The sequence below is a fragment of the Aethalodelphis obliquidens genome, unplaced genomic scaffold (genome assembly GCF_003676395.1).
Source record: "Aethalodelphis obliquidens isolate GAN/ISIS:26980383/991018 unplaced genomic scaffold, ASM367639v1 scaffold47, whole genome shotgun sequence".
Lineage (NCBI taxonomy): Eukaryota > Metazoa > Chordata > Mammalia > Artiodactyla > Delphinidae > Aethalodelphis > Aethalodelphis obliquidens.
The window spans coordinates 6,842,906-6,863,064 of NW_020837991.1; the positions used below are offsets into that span (position 1 = coordinate 6,842,906).

Below are 20,159 nucleotides of genomic sequence, written 5' to 3' on the forward strand. Positions count from 1 at the left end.
AAGTTGTGTTACAAATTCACAGTGATGTGGAGAATGAAATAGTTGCAAATCGAAACGGTAATGCAGTCAGGAGCTCGTCTTTGGGGCCTCTCTGATGGGTCCCCATTCGACTGCATAGCACGTGAATTTAAAGGAAATACATCATGGAATCACGGGCTTTCGGAGCTAGGAGTTTATCTGCTCTTTATCAAGACTTGACTCTCCTCTACTTTTCAGATGTCTAGGACCTTGAAGAATTATTTAATGTCACTGAAAAAAAATAGTAATTTGTATTACTCTCCTTCCTATTTGCTCAGATCCCTGCCATCCATGTGTTCTCATGTCTCCCGCAGTGTGTGGGATTTCTCACATCAAGTCCAGAGTTGCAGCTTAACATAAGCACGGTAATTGGAATGACCTTTAAAATGCATATTCCTCCTGTCACTTTCTGCATCTCGGGCTTTACAAAACTGCCTGCTGAAAGATCATTCCCACCTTTACACTGGTGTTTATTTTAGGTGGGCAGACGTGACATTTTTTTGTTTTTTCTATTGTGCTAAGTGTAGGTGTAGCCTGTACGTTATTAGGGATGAATTACTAGAAGGTAAACCCTTTAGCCTCGGCTGTCAGGATGGTGGTGTGTGTTGGGTAGCGGCAGTAAGGGGATGTTATTAATGGCAAACAGAGGAACCCTCAGCGCTTCCATGTTTTGAAAAAACTGTAGGAATTTGTTTTCAGCTAAAACCCCAGTTAGAAAGTCCCTTCTCACTAAAGAAACCAGAATTTTGCACTTGTGATCCCCTTAACACCCCGCCCCCCCCAGAAAACAGTGATTTCAACACCTTAGCACCCCCCACCCCACCCCAGCAAACAGTGATTTCAACAGAGGACACACACGGGCAGGAAGCTGAGATCAGAATCGCCAGCCAGAGGTTTGTAGGAGGTAGTGCAAAGTGCCAACGTCTGAGTATTTCACTGATGGAGATTGGCAGTGACCTCAAGAGAGTTACATCTGCAGAGATGAGGATGATAACACCCATATCTCCCTTTCCTGGCCCACGGCCCACAGCCCTGTAAAAGCTACCCTTCCTCTCAGATCCTTTCCTATTGCTCTGCTTATTTGCTTCCTGTCACTCATCATATATTTGGGGAGGTATACGTTTATTTCCATGATTATTTGATCAAAATCTGTGTCCCTCCATGGAGCTTTCTGAAGCCAGGGATAACCTTCTATGTTCAGCACTCAACAGAATCCTCAGCACCTGGTCCTGCAGAGATGTTCCAAATACCGGAGATGAATGAGTGAACGGCCCATGATAGTATAAAACAGGTCTAGATCCAAGGACACAAGAAAGACCAGAGTAGGGAAAACCCAGTCACTCTCTGAATTGTTCACTCCTGGAGCCACACGGCAAAGAAACGTGTCTGGCACACTATAGGTTCCCAGAAAAGATTTGTGGAATGAATGGTTGGGTCACAAAGGAACATTAGCAGAACTTGGGCAGCCTCTCAGCAAGTAGGAAGGTCAAGGGCTTCAGGACTCACTGGACACAAACATATTGCGTGTACTGTGTGTGTGAATAGCTACACACAGTAGAGCTAATACATAGGATTCTCATTTCAGAGTGTGAGGTTCTGTCATTATCAATACAAATATTTGGTCCAATCCATAAGCCTTTGGTTGTTTAAGAATGACAACTGGTACTTTCATTTTTTCTAAGCAGGGATAGCTCCCTACCTAATTATGACAAAAATATTATGTTTCTCAGCATGTCGTAAGTAGGTATAAGGTGATGATAACATCTTGTCATAATAAAGTTAATGGTGTTCCTGATGTTTCACAAGAGTTTAGACACATTTAAGTTCTCTTGTGTAACTGTCCGCTTTAAGTTTGTTTTCTCCCTTTGCAGTTTCCAGGTGTTGAGATATCTCTCCTGCTTGGTCCACAGTATATCCCAATATCAAGAGGGGCAGGCCCTGCCGCTGGCTTAGTAAATCAGATTGAAGCAATCTTTTTAAGTGAAGAAAAACCTGGAGGGAAGATTTCAAATCTGTAACTTGAACCAAGCACAAACATTAATCACTTGCCTGAAAAATAAAACAGGTTACATAGGTAAGTAAATTATTTAGAAAAGTGTCATCCTTCTCTGCCTGTGTATAGGTTTTCCAAAAATCTGGCCTCCTGAGACACATAGATCCCCATCCATTTCTGTCTCTCTTGCTTTTAACTTTAAGAAATTTCATCTTCCTGCTCTCAGTCTATCCTTATCCTGCCTAACTCCAAAAGGGAGGCAAAAACCCCATTCTTGTTTCAAAACCTCCAGTGATAAAATGGATGCCCTGGCCCCATTGGACAACTGAGGGAGCTGAGCTAGGAGGAGGGTAAGTCCAAAGTTAGGCTAACATGTAAACAGAAGGGGGTTCACCACCTTGAGATCCTGAGTTTGCTTTCGTTTGGAGGTAAGTTATTAAATATACATTTTTTTAAAATTTATTTATTTTATTTATTTATCCTTGGCTGCACTGGGTCTTCGTTGCTGCACGTGGGCTTTCTCTAATTGCGGTGAGTGGGGGCTACTCTTCATTGCGGTGCGCAGGCTTCTCATAACCATGCCTTCTCTTTGTTGCAGAGCTCGGGCTCTGGGCACGCGGGCTTCAGTAGTTGTGGCATAGGGGCTCGGTAGTTGTGGCTCTCAGGCTCTAGAATGCAGGCTCAGTAGTTGTGGCGCATGGCCTTAGTTGCTCTACAGCATGTGGGATCTTTCTGGACCAGGGATCGAACCCGTGTCCCCTGCATTGGCGGGAGGATTCTTAACCACTGCACCAACAAGGAAGTCCCTTAAATATACATTAAAGTCTGTTTTCTCACCTGCCAAGCTGGGAAGACAATTTTCCCTTTGGGCACGTGTGAGAGTTGCAGGGAACTAACATGCTGCTCATGCATGGGAAGCGGAGAGTAGGGGGTCTATCTAACTCAGCATTCAGAAGTCCATGTCCCAGGAAAACACAGGAGGCCGGATTCTTGTTCTGTGAACTTCCAATGAGATAAGTTGATTCAAGATAAAAATAACATAGGACTAATTTTAAATTTCGGTTTCACTGGCAGAAACAAGTGAGGACAGTTGATTACAGTTCAGACCTGTTTTTTCCCCAAGTAAAAATATATTAAGCTCCTTTTGTCTTCCAACTGTGTCTGTAAACGGTACTCACAGTGAGCCGCCAATGAATGCTTTTGGACTAGAGAGAAAACAGTGTTAAAGGCTACGGGTACTTCACCTCAGCAGCCCAATGAAGGGACATTCATGCAGAAGAGGAAAACCTGAATGTGACACTGGCTGTGTAGAAGGGTACACTCTTTGGAGAATGGGATAAATGGATGGGAAGTCCTTATCAGGATGTTGGATGAACACAAATTAAGATCATGATTGGGACTTCCCTGGTGGTCCAGTGGTTAAGACTCCACGCTTCCACTGCAGAGAGTATGGGTTCGATCCCTGGCTGGGGAACTAAGATCCCACATACCACACGGCGTGGCCAAAAAATTATAAAATGTTAAAAATAGATCATGATTGATAGACTGGATAAACAACAAGGTCCTAATGTATAGCACAGAGAAATATATTCAATATCCTATGATAAACCATAACAGAAAAGAATATTTAAAAAAAGAATGTATATATATATATATATATGTATAACTGAATCACTTTGCTGTACAGCAGAAATTAACACCAGATTGTAAATCAACTACACTCCAATAAAAAATATTGATAAGATCATGATTGCATGAAGGGAGCAATAAGGAAGAATCTCTTCCTTCTTATTATTAATTTAGAAATGTTTTCTGCAGGCTTAAATATAAGCACTGCCTCACAGACGTAACTTGAGAACCTCAAGTAACCTTTGTTCACGTTTCCATCCAAATCAAAACTTTTCCTTGGCTTTTAGGTTGTCTAAAACATCGGAAGTTCTTAGGCAGTATTTCTCAGGAGGGATGATCCAGGCATTACTCATTCTGAGAGGCATTTTCTTACTGCCACCTGAACGCAGACATCTCACCTCAACCTCATCACTGGAGCTCTCGGAATGAAGCCCCCATCTTCGGAAGTGCTTGTGACTATTGCTCCTTGTGACTATTGCTCCTTGTGACTATTGCTCCTCGTGACTATTGCTCCTTGACTATTGCTTGTGACCCAGCTCCTTGTTCCAGCTTTGTTTTCAGCACGGACATTTCAGATGACCAGTTGGTGGGGGAAGAGCCTCACCATCTTCTGATGGGACAGAATGAAGCGCCACCCTTGACTTTGTCAGCAGGGTTTTCCATGAATCAAAGGCGCCCTGGTGCCCTTCCTCATGCACAGGTAGAGCTGCACCATTTCATCCAGATAATGGTCCCCTTTTCTTGTGAAAATGAGTGATGAGAGAGATGAGTTTGGTAACAGAACACAGATGCAGTTGTTCGAGGTCACTTATTCAAATCAAACCCAGGCATCAGAGTCCTCCAGGGTCCCTTTTCCCTGCTGACATTCAGAGAGGTCTAAGATAGGAGGTGGGGGGGAGCCCTCACTGAAGAAGCAGACATATAAATCAGTACTTTTCCTGTGTAGTGCCGAGTGGGAGGCGCTGACCAACTCAGCTCATAATCTACCTCCCCAAGATGGTCCTACCAAGTTAGTCCTGAGGCTCCTCCATTCCCTAATGGGCCTAAAGAAAGAGAGAAGGGTGGATCTCTTGGTGGAAGCTTTCAGACTCTGAGTCTCTCTCAGCGTGTGTCTCAAGGTTGTGACAAGTCGCTGTGTGGATGATAACCCCCCAGGCTTCCGTGGTGGTCTATCTGTCGCAGATCACACCCCTTCTTTTCCTGGGTTAATACAACCTGTTTTTTTAACAGGTTGTACATCTGTCCTGACGTGGACGCAAGATGAATTCACATCATTTTCTATTTTGCAATCCTGCTGAAGAATATAGGATGCCTTCTAATTGAAAAGTCAGAGGTACTGCACTGCAAGGACAGACCTGATCTCTTCCACCAGACTCCTTGGTTCATAGCCAGGCTCTGCCGCATACTTGCTGTGTGATCTTGGACAACTTACTTAGTGTCACTGTGCCTCAATCTCACTCTGTAAAATGGAGTTAATCGTCTTACTTACTTCATAGGTTGCCTTGAGGATTGATCTCTCTATCTCTCTGTCTATCTATCTACCTATCTACCTACCTACCTACCTACCTACCTACCTACCTACCTATCTACCTACCTACCTACCTACCTATGGTGTATGTATGTATGTATGTATGTATCTACCTATGGTGTGTGTGTCTATCTGTATGTATATATGTATGAATGTATGTAACTATCTATATATGGTATATGTATGTATGTATGTATCTGTCTATGGTGTATTATGTATGTATGTATCTATCTATGGTATATGTATGTATGTATGTAACGATCTATCTATCTATCTATGGTGTATCTGTGTCTGTCTGTCTGTACGTAGCTATCTATCTATGGTGTATGTATGTATGCAACTATTTATCTCTCTATTGTGTATGTATGTATGTAGGTAGGTAGGTATCTATGGTGTATTTATGTAGGTATGTATCTATCTATCGATGGTATAATTATGTACGTACATATGTATCTATATCACCCACACACACACAAACACACACACACGCGCGTGCATTTACGAAGTGTCCTGGCACAGTAAGCATCATCTAACGATTAACTATTACAATGGCCTATTACTCAGATTTTAAACTGTGTACTGCCATGCTCCCTACGGCTTTGACTTTAGTTCTCTCTTACACACTACTGCCAAAGCAGCCTTTCCCATCCAGGCAGACAAATGTCCAGCACCTCACCCACTCAGAGGCCCAGACTTATGCTCTCCACCCTGCCTGGAACAGAGCCGCTTGACCACTCTAAACCCAGTTCCTCTTGAAATCTCATTTCTTCTGTGACACTCCCTTGACATGCTCTGGCTCTCCAAGCCCATCTTTTTTCTTTCCCCGGCCTTTAGGCAAAAACCCCTCTACGTTTATATGGACTGAGAGATCAGTAAAATCTGGCTTTGAACCCTGGCTCCACCAAATACCGAAAATGTGATCTTGGGCAGGTAACTGAACCTCCATAAGCACTAGAGGTCTTATTTCTTAAATAATAATAATGCAGCAAACCAATGGCTCTCAAATCTGTGTGCATCAGAATCACCTGGGGGGCTTGTGAAAACTCAGGCTGCCCCCACTTCCCCATGTTTGTGGTCCAGAAAGTATGGGTTGGGACCTGGGAATATGCAGTCATAACAAGGTGCCAGGTGACGCTGAGGGTGCTAGTCTGGGAACCACACTTTGAGGAGAACTTTGTGGATCTTGCAGAGCTGTGCAGTGAATTAAATGAAATCATCCTGAGAGAACGTTTGCTCGGTAACTGCTGTATCAACTATAACCTTTCTCTGTCCTCCATGAAATAGACTCAAAATGATAAACAAAAGCAGAAGTGCTCTTGTGCGGATTTGGGCCCCATCCCATGAGTTAAGGAAGAACTCACCATATTGTAACATTTCTCACTCTGGAGTTAGAAGCTCAGATTGCGGGGGCTGTGCCCTTACAGTGGCTTTTCTGGCACCCGGTGTACAAGTTTTCAATTGGAGAGAAAAATGAAAACACATGCATTGCCCTGCAATGTAAGCTTTTTTTTTTTTTTGGCGGTACGCGGGCCTCTCACTGCTGTGGCCTCTCCCGTTGCGGAGCACAGGCTCCGGACGCGCAGGCTCAGTGGCCATGGTTCACGGGCCCAGCCGCTCCGCGGCGTGTGGGATCTTCCTGGACCAGGACACGAACCCACGTCCCCTGCATCGGCAGGCGGACTCTCAACCACTGTGCCACCAGGGAAGCCCGAGCTCACTGTTTTGAACAAACTCCCAGACACAGCGTGGGTTTTTAGCAGAAGTCTGCTTCTTGGAGGTCATCCCACTGAACACTTCCCCACATTCTGTGTTTACAGCACTCCCAGCTCTGAACCAAGAAGGTAAGAATCCTGACCAAAGAGTTTAGCCGATGCTTTTCTTAAAAGAATGTGTGTTGGGAGAAAGGGAAATCATTATGGAGTGAGAAGCTACATTTCCTCAATTATTTGACTACAGGAAACTTAAAGCAGTTTTCCACATGGGATTCACTCATTGGAACAAGCAGATTGTTTAATTTTATTATGTTTTTAACTTTTATTTTATATTGGAGTATAGCTGATTAACAATGTTGTGTTAGTTTCAGGTGTACAGCAAAGGCATTCAGTTACACATATACATGTATCTATTCTTTTTCAGATTCTCTTCCCATTTAGGTTGTTACATAATATTGGGCAGAGTTGATACAAATGAACTTATCTACAAAACAGAAACAGACTCACAAACTTAGAGAATGAATTTACCGTTACCAGGTGGGAAGGGATAGACTGGGAGTTCAGTATTGACGTGTACACACAGCTATATTTAAAATGGATAACCAAAAAGGACCTAATTTTAGAAAGTGTTAAGAGCAACACTGTCTCTACAGAAAGCAACAGCAAAGACCCCAGGAGCAGAGCCCTCGCTTTGGTACCTGTCTTTGCCACAATCCACAAAACTGTTATTTCCTTCTATGAAAAACCAGAGCTGCGTGATCTCCAGGGACCTTCCCCAATATCTTCACTCTATGAGGAAGGAACATAGGAAATGGGACTGTGACCAGGGAAACCTTTGCCACGCACCAGAAGACAAGGTGCAGTCTCTGTTCATCTTTAGGAAGGTTTGCAGGAATATTTTTTGGTGGGTGGAGTCACTCTTATTATAATACCACCCCCCTCCCACAAGTAACATTTGTTGGCAGCAGCAGTGATTCTGAGACCCACCCTCCCTTCCACCCCAAATAGCCCTTCACTCAGACACCTCTGAGGATCCGACTGTTTTCATTTATACTGTTCGTAGTGGGAAGCAGAGGAAGAGCTGAGTGGCAAAGGCCAGGGAGGGAGATGGAATTCAGTTGCCCCCAGCAGTGTCCCTTGGACTGATTTCAACACCCTTGGAGAGGGACACTGAGACAGAGCTGCTGGAACTCTCTAGAGACCCTGTGAGACTTATCAGGAGGGCAGCTGCTTGGGGGCCCAGTAGCAGCAGGACCCATCATTCCTCTCCCCCATACCTGGTCCCCTATTATACAGAATCCAGGCAATCCCACTGCCTACAGGATTAGAAGCTTTAGGGCAGTGGTTCTCAAGGTCTGTCCCAGCAGCACCCTGGAATTGGTTAGAAAAGCAAATCCTCTGGCCCACCACAGTAAAACTCAGAAATTCTAGGGGCGGGACCCAGCAATTTGGATTGTAACAGGCCCTCCTGGTGATTCTGATGCAAAAAGGCTGGAATTTGCCTGCAAAATTTAAGGAAGCATTCATTTCCAGGTTCATGTAAATTCAGGGTGTACACAGGCATGAACCTGGAAATGAGGACCACCTTAGATTGTGTGCTTTCCTTACCCTCTCCAGGCCCAGAGAAGCAATGCTTTAGGAGAATCCAGAGACCACAACCTTGGCACCGAAATTGATGCGCATCTTCCTAATAGGTGGTGGTTGGTGCCTCAGAGGGTCAGCTCAAAGCGAACTGAAACTCAAGGGAAGTCATTGAGCACCTGATCCGAGGGCACATATGAGGTCTAGATAGACCGCCACACCAGAAACTACTGGGGATCCCTGGCTGCAGTGGGCGCTGGCGAAACATCAGAGGGAGACCTGAGCTTCTCCTTTCCCCATGGAAACTGGAGATTCAGCAAACCTTTGGCTATAGGAATTCACATGGCGACTCACTGAGTATCTACTCTTTACTGGACGTACAACTGAGCGCCTGACTTCTTACACTCTCTCATTTAACTCTCAATGCGAAGGTAGGTTTTAGTATCCTGGTTTTGCAAAAGAGGAAAGAGACAAAAAGGTTAAATCCTATGTGTCCTATTTCAAGCTGACAAGAAGCATACTGGGAATTAAACATGCTCCAACACCTCTCAAATCCTCTGCCACCTGCACTGGGATTGATGACTTTCTCCAGGTGCGACGCCCACTTCCCCTCACTGACTCATCAGCATCCCTGTTTGCCCCTCCCGGTTTGGCTTCACACCTTGGATCTTGTCTCCTATTGGAATGAAGTCTTAGACAGCATTTGGTGATTTGTTTCTTCTGCCCTGGGCTTTGAACCCTGAAGGACGGGATATGGCTCCTGGAATTAACTGCTTGGATCTTTCAACAAAAGCACTTCTTGACCTGGACCACCAAGAGTGGGACATCCTTATATCACTCAGACTTTGCCTGAATAGAGTTCCCTAATATTCTGTAATAACCTAAATGAGAAAAGAGTTTGAAAAAAGATAGATATATGTATATGTATAACCAATTCACTTTGCTGTACACCTGAAATTAACACAACATTGTTAATCAACTATATTCCAACATAAATTAAAATTTTAAAAATATAAGCTATAAGGATACAGTGTAAAACATGGGGAATATAGCAAATATTTCATAATAACTATATATGGATTATAACCTTTAAAATTGTGAATCACTATATTGTACCCTTGAAACATATATAATATAAAAAAAAGACTATATTCAAAAAAGAAAAAAGAAAATAAAGGCCTTGCCTGATATCACATACCATTTTGAATGCCTCTCTTTTAAATGGAATCTCATCAGGCACCTAAGGTTGACAAGGGATTTAATAGATGGCATATCCCTGAACAATTTTTATATGGTTGTGGGCGGAAGATGAGGTTACATATTCAGATCCACAGATACACAATGACTGCCATTTCCAGGTCAGATCCTTCTGAGTAGATACTACAAGGGAGAGAACACTGGCAGTGTCTAACTCTGGATTGCAACTTCAGTCCTGTGACCATGGAAAAGTGAACATTATCTCCAGGTCTTAGTTTACCCCCTTGAAAAAATGGGGATATAAATGATCTCATACTCTCGTATCTTCTACAACTCTTACCACATCTTATTTTACTCAAGAATATACAATAAGACTGCCTCGTTCATTCACTAAATGCCTCTTTATGAGGTCAAATAAACCAGGGCGTGATTCTGCTCTAAGCATACTTTGTTCGATGATGGTTGAGAATATCAAGCCTGGACTACTTTAAGCCCACGGCGTGCAAGAGATAAGTATAGCTCATGAAGAACCGTGTTTTCGGATGAGGAGAACATGAGACTGGAGATTCAGCCTGCAGAGGAGGGATGGTGGCTGCACATCATATTCTAGAGGTTTAAAGACTACTGAAGGGGTTTGGGGTCTGTCGGGTCCCAATGGTAACTCCTACGAGAGTTCTCCCAACCTGACCTTGGACTGTCAGGCACTGGACAGTCCTCCAAAGGAGCCTCCTAAAACCAGTGCTTTCCCTTCTGCCAGAGAAGTAGGCCAGCCCAGTTCCTCCACCTCCTTTCTTCCTTGAGGCCAGAAGCTTCAGAAAAGTGCCCATTACTGAGATGCAAATTGTTGGTTTAAATCCTTCAGTCCCTGAGAAGGAACTCTCCCAGCTTTACTCAAGACCTCAGCCATAAAAAAAGAATGAAATAGTGCCATTTGCAGCAACAGGGATGGTGAACTAAGTCAGACAGAGAAAGACAAATATATGATATCGCTTATACGTGAAATCTAAAATAAGAATACAAATGAACTTACTTACCAAACAGAAACAGACTCACAGACAGAGAAAACAAATTTATGGTTACCAAAGGGGGAAGGTAGGCGGGAGGGATAAATTAGGAATTTGGGATTAACAAACACACACTACTATATATAGAATAGATAACCAACAAGGACCTACTGTATAGTATGGGGAACTCTACTCAATATTCTGTAATAACCTAAATGGGAAAAGATTCTGAAAAATAATAGATACATGTATATGTATAACTGAATCACTTTGCTGTACACCTGAAACTAACACAACATGGAAAATCAACTATACTTCAATATAAAATATAATTTTTTTTAAATAAAATAAAATGCAACTATACTCACAGTATGACATTTGAATATATTTTCATCAAAAACGCATAATAAAGGTAAGAAATTTAAAAATCAAAATTCTTCTTGTATGTTTTCACAAAATTATTTTCTTCTAAGCATTGAAAGCTTGCTATTACAAATAAAATATAAAATAGGAATCATAGTTGATGAAAACCAAAATTTTTAATCAAAACGATTTAAATAAAACTAGTGTTTAATGTTTTAAAATATTCATTGAATTTCATTAAACCTTACTAAATTTTTCTAAAAGAAACGCAGAAACCGAAAATAAACCACAGCCAGACTGTTCTCTACCCCCTTGTCTCCCGCCAAACCTTGCCCCCCCGCCCCCCCACCCCCGCAAGTGGCAAGCGCCTTGAAGGCAAAACTTCACACTTGTCCTTAAATCAGGTTCGTGTTGATTAACACATTAAAAATAAAATGCAAAACTCAGAAACCACCTGCTTTTCTAACCCCAACTCCCACTCTCCACCAAATGTTAAATAGAAGTTCAAGAAATAATTAGTTAAGCAAAGCCTTTTACCAGTTTCCCTTCTGTTAAAGGCACTGTCTGGTAAATCAAGAAAAATGTCCCATTTACCCACTAAACTAAACACAATCCCTTATTATACAATTAACCAAAACACAATTGTATGTAATACAATTATACAGACTACAATTACACAAAAGTAATGATGCAGCATAGATGGCAATGGCGTCCATGTAATGGAAAATAATGAGAGCTCCCTTGATTAGAAATTAACTTATCATGAGAGATCCCTATTGATAAATGTTCCCTCTACTGATCTACACTTTGCAAAAGGCTGTCTGGCTGATGAAGTCAGATGCTCCCTCCTCATCATTAATAAAGACTACAGGGTAGCAACCATTCCACACAGTGTCTTTTACTCTGAGGTCTCTAAACTAGCACAGTCTAATGAAGCATACATTTTATTACCCACTTTTCCAGCTGGCCAAATAGAAAAAAATGAAGCAGGAGAGCCAGCAAGTCTGTGTGATTTGTTGACGATCCCATGTGGAGTGGTATTAATAGAGAAACATGCACATAAAGTTCCACCAAATTATATCAGTCATTCCAAGCATGAGAGGAGATTATGGTCTGCAGAGCTGATTTCTGTGTGATGCTCAATACAGGCACCTGCTACTTCTCAGCATCGCTCCCCTGCACTGGGGCTGTCACCTCACTACCTCTGGGCTGGTTCTTTTCCAATCCATCCTTCTCCCTTTTCCTGAGTACTCTTTTTACGAAGCAAATCGACTACCTTCCCTGAGTCCTCCTAGAGCATGAGGCTAAATGCCTTAGGCACGCAAAGTTCTTCCTAATTGGCCGTATTCACATCATGTGCTCTACTACCAAGACTTACCATCCCCACTGAGCTATATTTTGTGGAATCTAAAACACCATTCATTGTAAGACATGCCATTATTTATATGCTCCAAAGAAAAGTAAATATTGCCATTTCAACTACTATAAATAATCAAATGCAAAATGCGCCCCAATATTAGAGATATTTAAATGAAAACTAAGTGTCTTGAGTGGACAAAACACTTGCAAGCCATGACCCTCCCCCCGTTTCTATGGCATTTCACATGCCATATCCTGCCAATATGCCTACAATACCATCACCCCCACTCCTCAGTCAAGCCTGCCCGTCCTTTAAAAGTCAGCTCAACACCACTTCCTGAAAACCTTCCTGACCTCAGCTGCCACTGTCATATGTCCCACAAATAAGGGTACACTTCCTGGTCATTGATAGCATTTTATAGTAATGTATAATTAATTCCCTGATAAAACACAAGCAGGGACCCTGTATCACCAACACACAGGCAAGCACATAACATATATTCACCTATTCGGTAAATGGTATTTTGACTGGGGTGATTAGAATTGGAAGAAAGACGGAGGTTAAGTGCTAGAGGAGAAACATGGATCACGTGATTAACCTTGCTGAAAATTCAGAACTTCCTCCTCTGTTATTTTCTCCAGCGTGTCTTTGAATCTAGAAACTTCAAATAGAAGAGGAGCCCAGGAGAAATGAACAGGGAAAGGGAGCTTTTGCTAGATGTGTAGGTTGGGGAATAAAGGTGCTGATTCCCTGTCCAGGGTCCAGTCTCCTCTGGGCCAAAGAAACAGAGGGTTAGGGGTGGTGACAGCAAAGATCAGGCCCCCAGGGAGTGACTGTAAAACTGGACTCTGTTATAGGAATCCCAGAGGGTTTGATTTTCATCTGTCAGTTTTAGAAAGGACACTCACTGCAGTGAAGAATGAAATGGTTTAGGAGAGAAGCAATTCCTCCCTCCTTTTTGCTTCACTCTTAACTTCAAAGTAATCAAATGTTGTTTACGCATAAAATTTTAATCCTTTCACAAATTTGTATTTTGATTTAATTTGCATATCCCATTTACTGCAAGTCGACATGAAGAGAGACTCAACTCATTTAAACCATTTTTCTCTGGGCCAGAAATCCTTTCAGAAATATTTTCCATTAGGCGACTCAATTATGTCTAATGTGGCTGATGTCAGGGGATTCGAATTTTGGTGAAAGAAGCTCATATTTAGAAGAGTGAAAATGGGAAGGTGGGTGGGAGAACAGAGGAGAAGAGACCATAATTACCTGTCTTTGATGCTACACAGATCAATGTGTAAATCACTAAAATTCCCCAGGGAACCTTGCTGAACTGAAATGAGGTCCTTGGGCTGGTTATCAATAAAGATGAGCCTCATGCAGCCTTGGAAAGCATTAATGGGATGTAAGCACTGGGAATCGGTGAGATTGTCAGGGCACCCTGTGGGACAGAGAAAAAAAAATAAAGAAGAATACTGAAATGATCAGTTATTGCTTTGGCGACCTATTGATGGAAGACCTTAAGGTCTAATTATTTCGGTGTTTTTTCATTCACAGCAGTGCACACATTTTTGTTGTAAATCCTAGCATTCTCAGAGAGGGGACAAAACTGGTACAAAATGGGGCATACTCAATCACTGTATAGAATAGAAAACAAAATGTGTTAAAGGGGATACCAATCCTATCGCATTTATCTTGTTCTTTTTTTTTTTAAACTTCATTAGGAGATTAGAAGTCAGCAGCAACTTTATTAGGAGAATCAAACCCACAGAGACTTCAGATAGGGGAATTATTAAAACCATGATATAAAATAAATATAGTTATTATACCTAAAGAAATAAACCCAGGGAATTAAAATATATATCTCATTCTTATTTCTTTTCACCCTGTTCGTAAGCTATTTGCCCTTCTTTTGTGTGGTACACTTCACTCAGCCCAAGAAAGCAACATATCATAACTACTGGGGAATTTCTGTCTTGAAACACTCTTTTAAATGCACACTTCAATTCCGAATTACACATTCAAAGAAAATTACGCTTTGGGTAACAATGGTAGCAGAGTAATTATCTGGTTAATTGTCTGCATTATCAGGCTTGGTTCCTGAGAAATGTACACACAGGAAAGTAGCTGGAATTTTGAAGTGATATATGCAAAGCAAATCCAGACGCTAAAGGAACGAAGCGTTTAAATGCACATAGTTATAGGGCTGTAATCACATACCTGAAAGGTTAATACCATACCTTTTTAAAGGGTGTTCTTTAAAAAACAAAAAAAAAACAGGCACTACACTGAGCATAGCTTGCAACCAGGGAATAACTACGCATTAGGACAGGTATAGAGCCATGTACGTGCATGGTTGCTTGTGCTCTTTATAAACTCCATCCCGATGGTTTTAATAGGTTCAGAGCATATGGGGATGCATGCTTGGAAACATGGCAATAACCCATAAATAATTGGGAATTATTTCAACCATCTCTAATAGACAGTCACTGCTGGGCTGAAGCCCAGCAGTTGGTTAACGGCTCACAGGCACACTATAAAATGAAGAGTGATGCTACAACTTCTAATTGAAGCCATAGGGAGAATTTATGTAAGTTGACTATTATCACTCAAACTCATTTTTCACTTTCCTTAAGTTTACAGTCTACGTGTGGGGCATTCCCTTAAATACTGTTCAGATCCCAGAAAAATCTTCCCTCCTCAGCCTGAAGCCCCGTTAAGACCCACGTCTAAAAACACTTCAACTGGGGGAGGGGAGTCATTTTGCCTTTGAGGCATTTCAGATGCTTAAGTCACATAATTAATTCAACGTCATTTTCCCCAGAAATAAATATAAGTTTGCTTTTCTCTGCTGTCTATGAAACACTGCATATGATGTAAAATTATACAGTCTGTGAAACGTATCTTTGGGGGTCACCAGACCTTTCTTCTGCAGTCTTTACATTCCTTTGCTGTCACTAGTGGCTCATGGAGAACACAGATTTGGGGTTGAATCCTGCTTCTACTACTCACACAAATTATTTCCTCTCTGCAAACACAGGTCTTATTATCTGTAAAATGGGGTTAATATTACCTACCTCATAAGGATTCTGCATGAATTAAATGATGTAAGACATAAAATATTTACAGAGAATCCAAGTGTTCCCTTTTTAAAGGAATTTGTGATCTAGGCACAGGTGGAGATTTGGAATGAAGGACAGAGGCTCTGGCCCTGCAGTCAAACCACAAAGGAATCACTCCACACTGTTTCCCTCTCAGGACACCCGGATGTGTACACTGCATCCGTGCAAAGTCCCTTTCGTATTTCAAAGCTTAACCTCATGTCATTGGTATGAGAGAAGTGATTTGCAAATTCTCTTTTAGAGACTGCACTTTATAACTTTACAGGATACTTCTCTTTAGACCAGGCCCAGCTGAGACCCATATTTACAAAAGCTGAAGCCAGTCTGTCCGTTCTAACGTAGAAAGCATGATGTTGTACATTTAACCTTGATCTCACTGAATTCTCCCAGAAATTCTGCTTTGTTTCCCAACGTCCTTGATAAGGAAGTTCAGGGACCATGAGTATGTTACTCGAGGTCACACAGCTACTGGAATTCATTACTCTTTACAGATTGTTTCTATAATACCAACAACTGGCTAAGTAATTAGATACGAATATTTTAAATGAAAAAAACTTTTAAAAAACTAAATAAAAATATACATACATCTATAAAAATGAAGCAAATGCCTAATTATATATTTTTCCTCCTTACCAGTTTGCCCTTGTGTTTTCATCTTTGCGAAGTTTCCTAGCATTGGCAGGGGCAGCGTCTATACTGGCTGCTCTTTGTGAAGCCCCAAGTTCATGGGCTTCTAGGTCTTCCCCATTTTTAGCTGCCCCCCTCCATGGGCATGGCCTCCAGGGATGTGGGGAACAGATGGATAGGGGATTAAGAAAGCAAATCAGCAGAGAAATGACTGAGAAAGCTGAGGATGCTGGTTGTACCTTCCTACCTGGATTTTTTTTTTTTCTCTTGCAGGTACTGCTGACTATCGGTACACTTTCTCCAAGTTTTCAGCTGAGTTTCTCTTTTGGAATATGATCACAGAGTCTGGCATGGCAACAAAAATCTCCTTTGGATGTGTTATGTAACACCAGCTCTTACAGCTAGATTTTTTTTTTTCCTCAGCACCGACCTAGATAATTTATATTTGTACAGCTGTGGGAAAGTTTGCTTCTCATTTCTTTGGGCTTGAGGGCAGGTGTACGTGCATGTGTGCTGGGAGAATGGTCAATTTGACACAGAAAGAATTGTCATAGTGAAATAACTGTCCACTGCATCCTCCCTCCTTTATTTTCAACCTCAAAAGCTGGGGAATTTACCTCCAAAGTAATAGCGATTTCCAGAATAAATCTGCATCCGGGTGGTGTCCTGAGCCGGGGATGCTGCATCGTTATCCAGAGTGAGAGTGATGCGGTTCCTTCTGGCGTTGATGCTCACTGAATGCCACAAACCATCATTCAAGTCACTGCCTGCAAAAGAAACAGGAAGGGCAAGCGTAGGGATGAATGATTTAGGCAGGTGTGGAGAGAGCAGGGCTCGTTTCCTTGCCTGCGGTGGTCCTTGTACATTCTCAGAGTGGCCCCTCTCTTCATTTGGCGTAAAACAAATCCTCAGCTGCTTCCCAGGCATCTTTCTTTTTCTTTTTACCACTTCATTCTATTATTTTCCTTTTTTTAAAAGGGGCTGAACCACTTCTGACATGTTTGGTTTGAAAACAAAAGGGCAAAACACAAATGTGTTTGTATACTACAAAGGTATAGAAAACATTTATTGACTTATTGATACAAAATGCAGAGTAAAAAGTGAAAAAGAAAGAAAAATTCAAAATGTTCCCGGTGATTTTTAATCTCTGAGTGGTGGGGTTAAAGGCAATTTTAGTTTTCTCGCATTTTTCTACACGTGACATATTTCTTTTTTAGTAAAGAAAATAAACTGTTTTAGAGGCAAAAGTAGATGAGGAAAGCTAGATTCCAATGACATACCAGGCAGAGGAGTCTCCTGCTGAAAGGAGGTATCAGACTAGTTTAGTTCCAACCTTTTCCCTTAACTAATTATGTGACACTGAGTCACCTACCTTCACGGAGCTCTGGTTTTATCTTCTGTAAATACCATAATTCTTACTCTGTATTATTGGTAAGGGATCCATTGAGATCAGGCAGGAAAGTTCCCAGGTTGTGGGCATAGTGGGTGTTTATTAAAAGGCAATTTCTCTCTCGTTCTTTTGCCCCAGATGCCTTTGACTTGCACTGTACTGCCGACCTACCTTGTTGAGGAAAGTGTGCTGGGAATTACGCACCAGTGTTTTCACTCTTTCCTACAAAAAGTTTATCATCTTTTAAGGCTCTGTCTGTGCAAAGTGCTTGCTGAAGGAAACATGGTTGTATTACCCAGTCCAGTCACAAAGATTTGTTTGTAACCAGATCACAGAGCCCCCCATGTCTTCACTCAATAGACATGTGCCCTGCTATGGGCCGAGTTACCCTCCTTTTCTCATTGCCTCAGTTTCCTCCCCTGCAAAATGGGGAGAATGACTGTACTCACAGCCTCTTGTGAGAATTATACCCATTAATATAGTAGGGCCTGTAGGACAGGTCATATAACATCGCAAGTAGAAATCATGCTAACTAAAGCAAAAGGACAGAACAGCAACCACAAAAATGCTCCCCTGCATTTGGGAGAAAGGATAGTCATATCATCTGGTCTCTACCCTGGGGTAATTCACAGTTAGATGGAAGAGACTTAGGCAAAGAGGCTTAACATACGGTCCTTTGAGAATTTCAGGCTGGTGGCTTAGAGAAGCAAGTGAACAACAGCCCTGCTTGCAATTCGGGGTGAACCAGTAACATGGGGATAGAGAAGAAAGACCTAACTCCACATAAGGATCCTGAAAATACTTCACAGAGGAGGCGGTTTTTGAAAACTGCGCAAGAGTTTCTCACTTCTGAAGAGTTCCGGGGGACAGAGAGCCTATACAGAGAAGCAAAGGTCTGGAATGAGAAACAGGACAGGGCAACAGGAAAGCAGGTGGGAAGAGTCCAGTCAGGGGCCTCGTGTGCCAGGCTAAGGAAGGCATTTCAACAATGTCCTCGGACAAAGGATTCTGGAGGGCACTTTACCCAAGCCAGTTGTCTCAGAATCTCTGGTGATGGAGTCCCAGACATCTGCATTTTAAGAAAGCTCCCTTGATGATTCTGATGTGTAGCCCGGAATGAAATCACTGGTCTAGAAGTGAGGAAATCACTGGGAGTCCAAGAGGGGACCACTGGCGTGCTGATGACCTGCCTGGAGCTGCACATTCAGAGACACTGGTGGCCAGAAGTCGGGGCTGGGAGGAGGTGAGGCTGGAAACAGAATGACCAGGGTCTCAGCCAGAGTATTAGCAGCGAAAATGGAGAGGAAGGGGTGGATGAAGAGCTATTTCCGGAGCTCAAGGAGTTCAGTCTTGGTAGCGCCTACAGGGGGGCAGTCCCTGAGAAACCAGCTGGGAAGAAAGCACTGACAATCAGACCAGAGGTCTGCAGGGCTCCTTAGAACAGCTACTGAAGAGCTCGTGCCCCTGAGCCATCTGATGGCAGGAGAAGCTGCCCCCGGGAAAGCACAGCACCAGGCTGGGGGCCCAGCTGCGTTGCACCGGGGCAGCCGTGCTCCATCTGTTCAGAATGGCCCAGATGTAGGTCTTCCTGCGTTTCCTGCCAGCTCCCACTCAGCCAGTGTGTGCTGTGGCCCTGAACATCTGCTTGGGGTGGAGAGGAGAATCCAGAAGCTACTCAGCCTGGAGGCCCTACTTTCCCCCAAAGGCCAGAGTCTGGGTCCCAGCAACAGGGATTCTGCTAATGAGGCAGAGGGTCTGTCAGGTGTTTCTTGGTGCTGAACATTTGACTTCTGTCAGGGGCATTTGGGGGGCATGGCCAGCTGAGGTCTTTACTCCTTTTACTGTCATTTGCGTACTGATTTAAATCCCTCTGCATAACAGATGAGACTGCATTTTCAGGTAAACTCTAGACTGGGCTGGAAGGAAGTCAGTAACTAGTTCAACACATAGGGTGGGAATAGCCCCTAAGGGCCCAGCTAGGCATCAGGGATACAGTAGGGAAGAAAGTACAGACGGAAGCCAGGGGGGAGTGTGCCATCTAGCCAGAGACACATCACTGAGTCACTGTACAGAGGACACTGGCCCGAGGAAGAGGTCTACTCAGTATGAGGGGACCAGGGCTGGGGCTCAAGCTTATATGTTCTGACTTGGGGTCCCATCCCCTCCCCAGGCCACTATCCACATTTCTGTCTTTAAAAGCATCACTTAATAAGGGTTTGCTTGGTCAGTTGTTTGTTTTCTTTTTCTTTTTGTTTTTTCTTTCTGGTCTGCTTTTCCTTTTAATTCAATCTCTTTTGATCTTTTCCTACATGGTCCCTAGTCCCTGCAGGGAGAGCCTGTGTGAAATCTTAGCTTTTAGAATTATTCGAACAGTAGTTCTTGCTGCTGACCACACAAAGGGGTTACCTGAGCAGATTTTGAAAAGACGGGCCCCTGGGCCCTATACCAGCTTAATTAAGACAGACTTCTGGGGGTGGCCACGGACCTTGGAAGTTTCAAAGACCCCCAGAACTTCAATTGCACAGCCCAGGTTGGGAACTAATCCATGAGAGGTTTCAGAAGAGGAAGGAAAGAAGCTAAGAAAAATAAGACTGGCTCAGAGGAGCTGACCTGGGCATAGATTCCAAGGCAAGCG

General features: G+C 42.8%; 1 protein-coding gene across 1 annotated transcript in view; it reads right to left on the reverse strand.

Moving 5' to 3' along the window:
- CNTNAP5 (contactin associated protein family member 5) overlaps positions 1 to 20,159 on the reverse strand; it is an 880,239-nt gene that overhangs the window by 345,731 nt on the left and 514,349 nt on the right. The window contains exons 9-10 of the mRNA XM_027082570.1: positions 16,752 to 16,901; positions 13,655 to 13,826 (exon numbers count right to left, since the gene is read on the reverse strand). Coding sequence (XP_026938371.1) covers positions 13,655 to 13,826; positions 16,752 to 16,901 — 322 coding nt within the window. The remainder of the gene's footprint in view (positions 1 to 13,654; positions 13,827 to 16,751; positions 16,902 to 20,159) is intronic.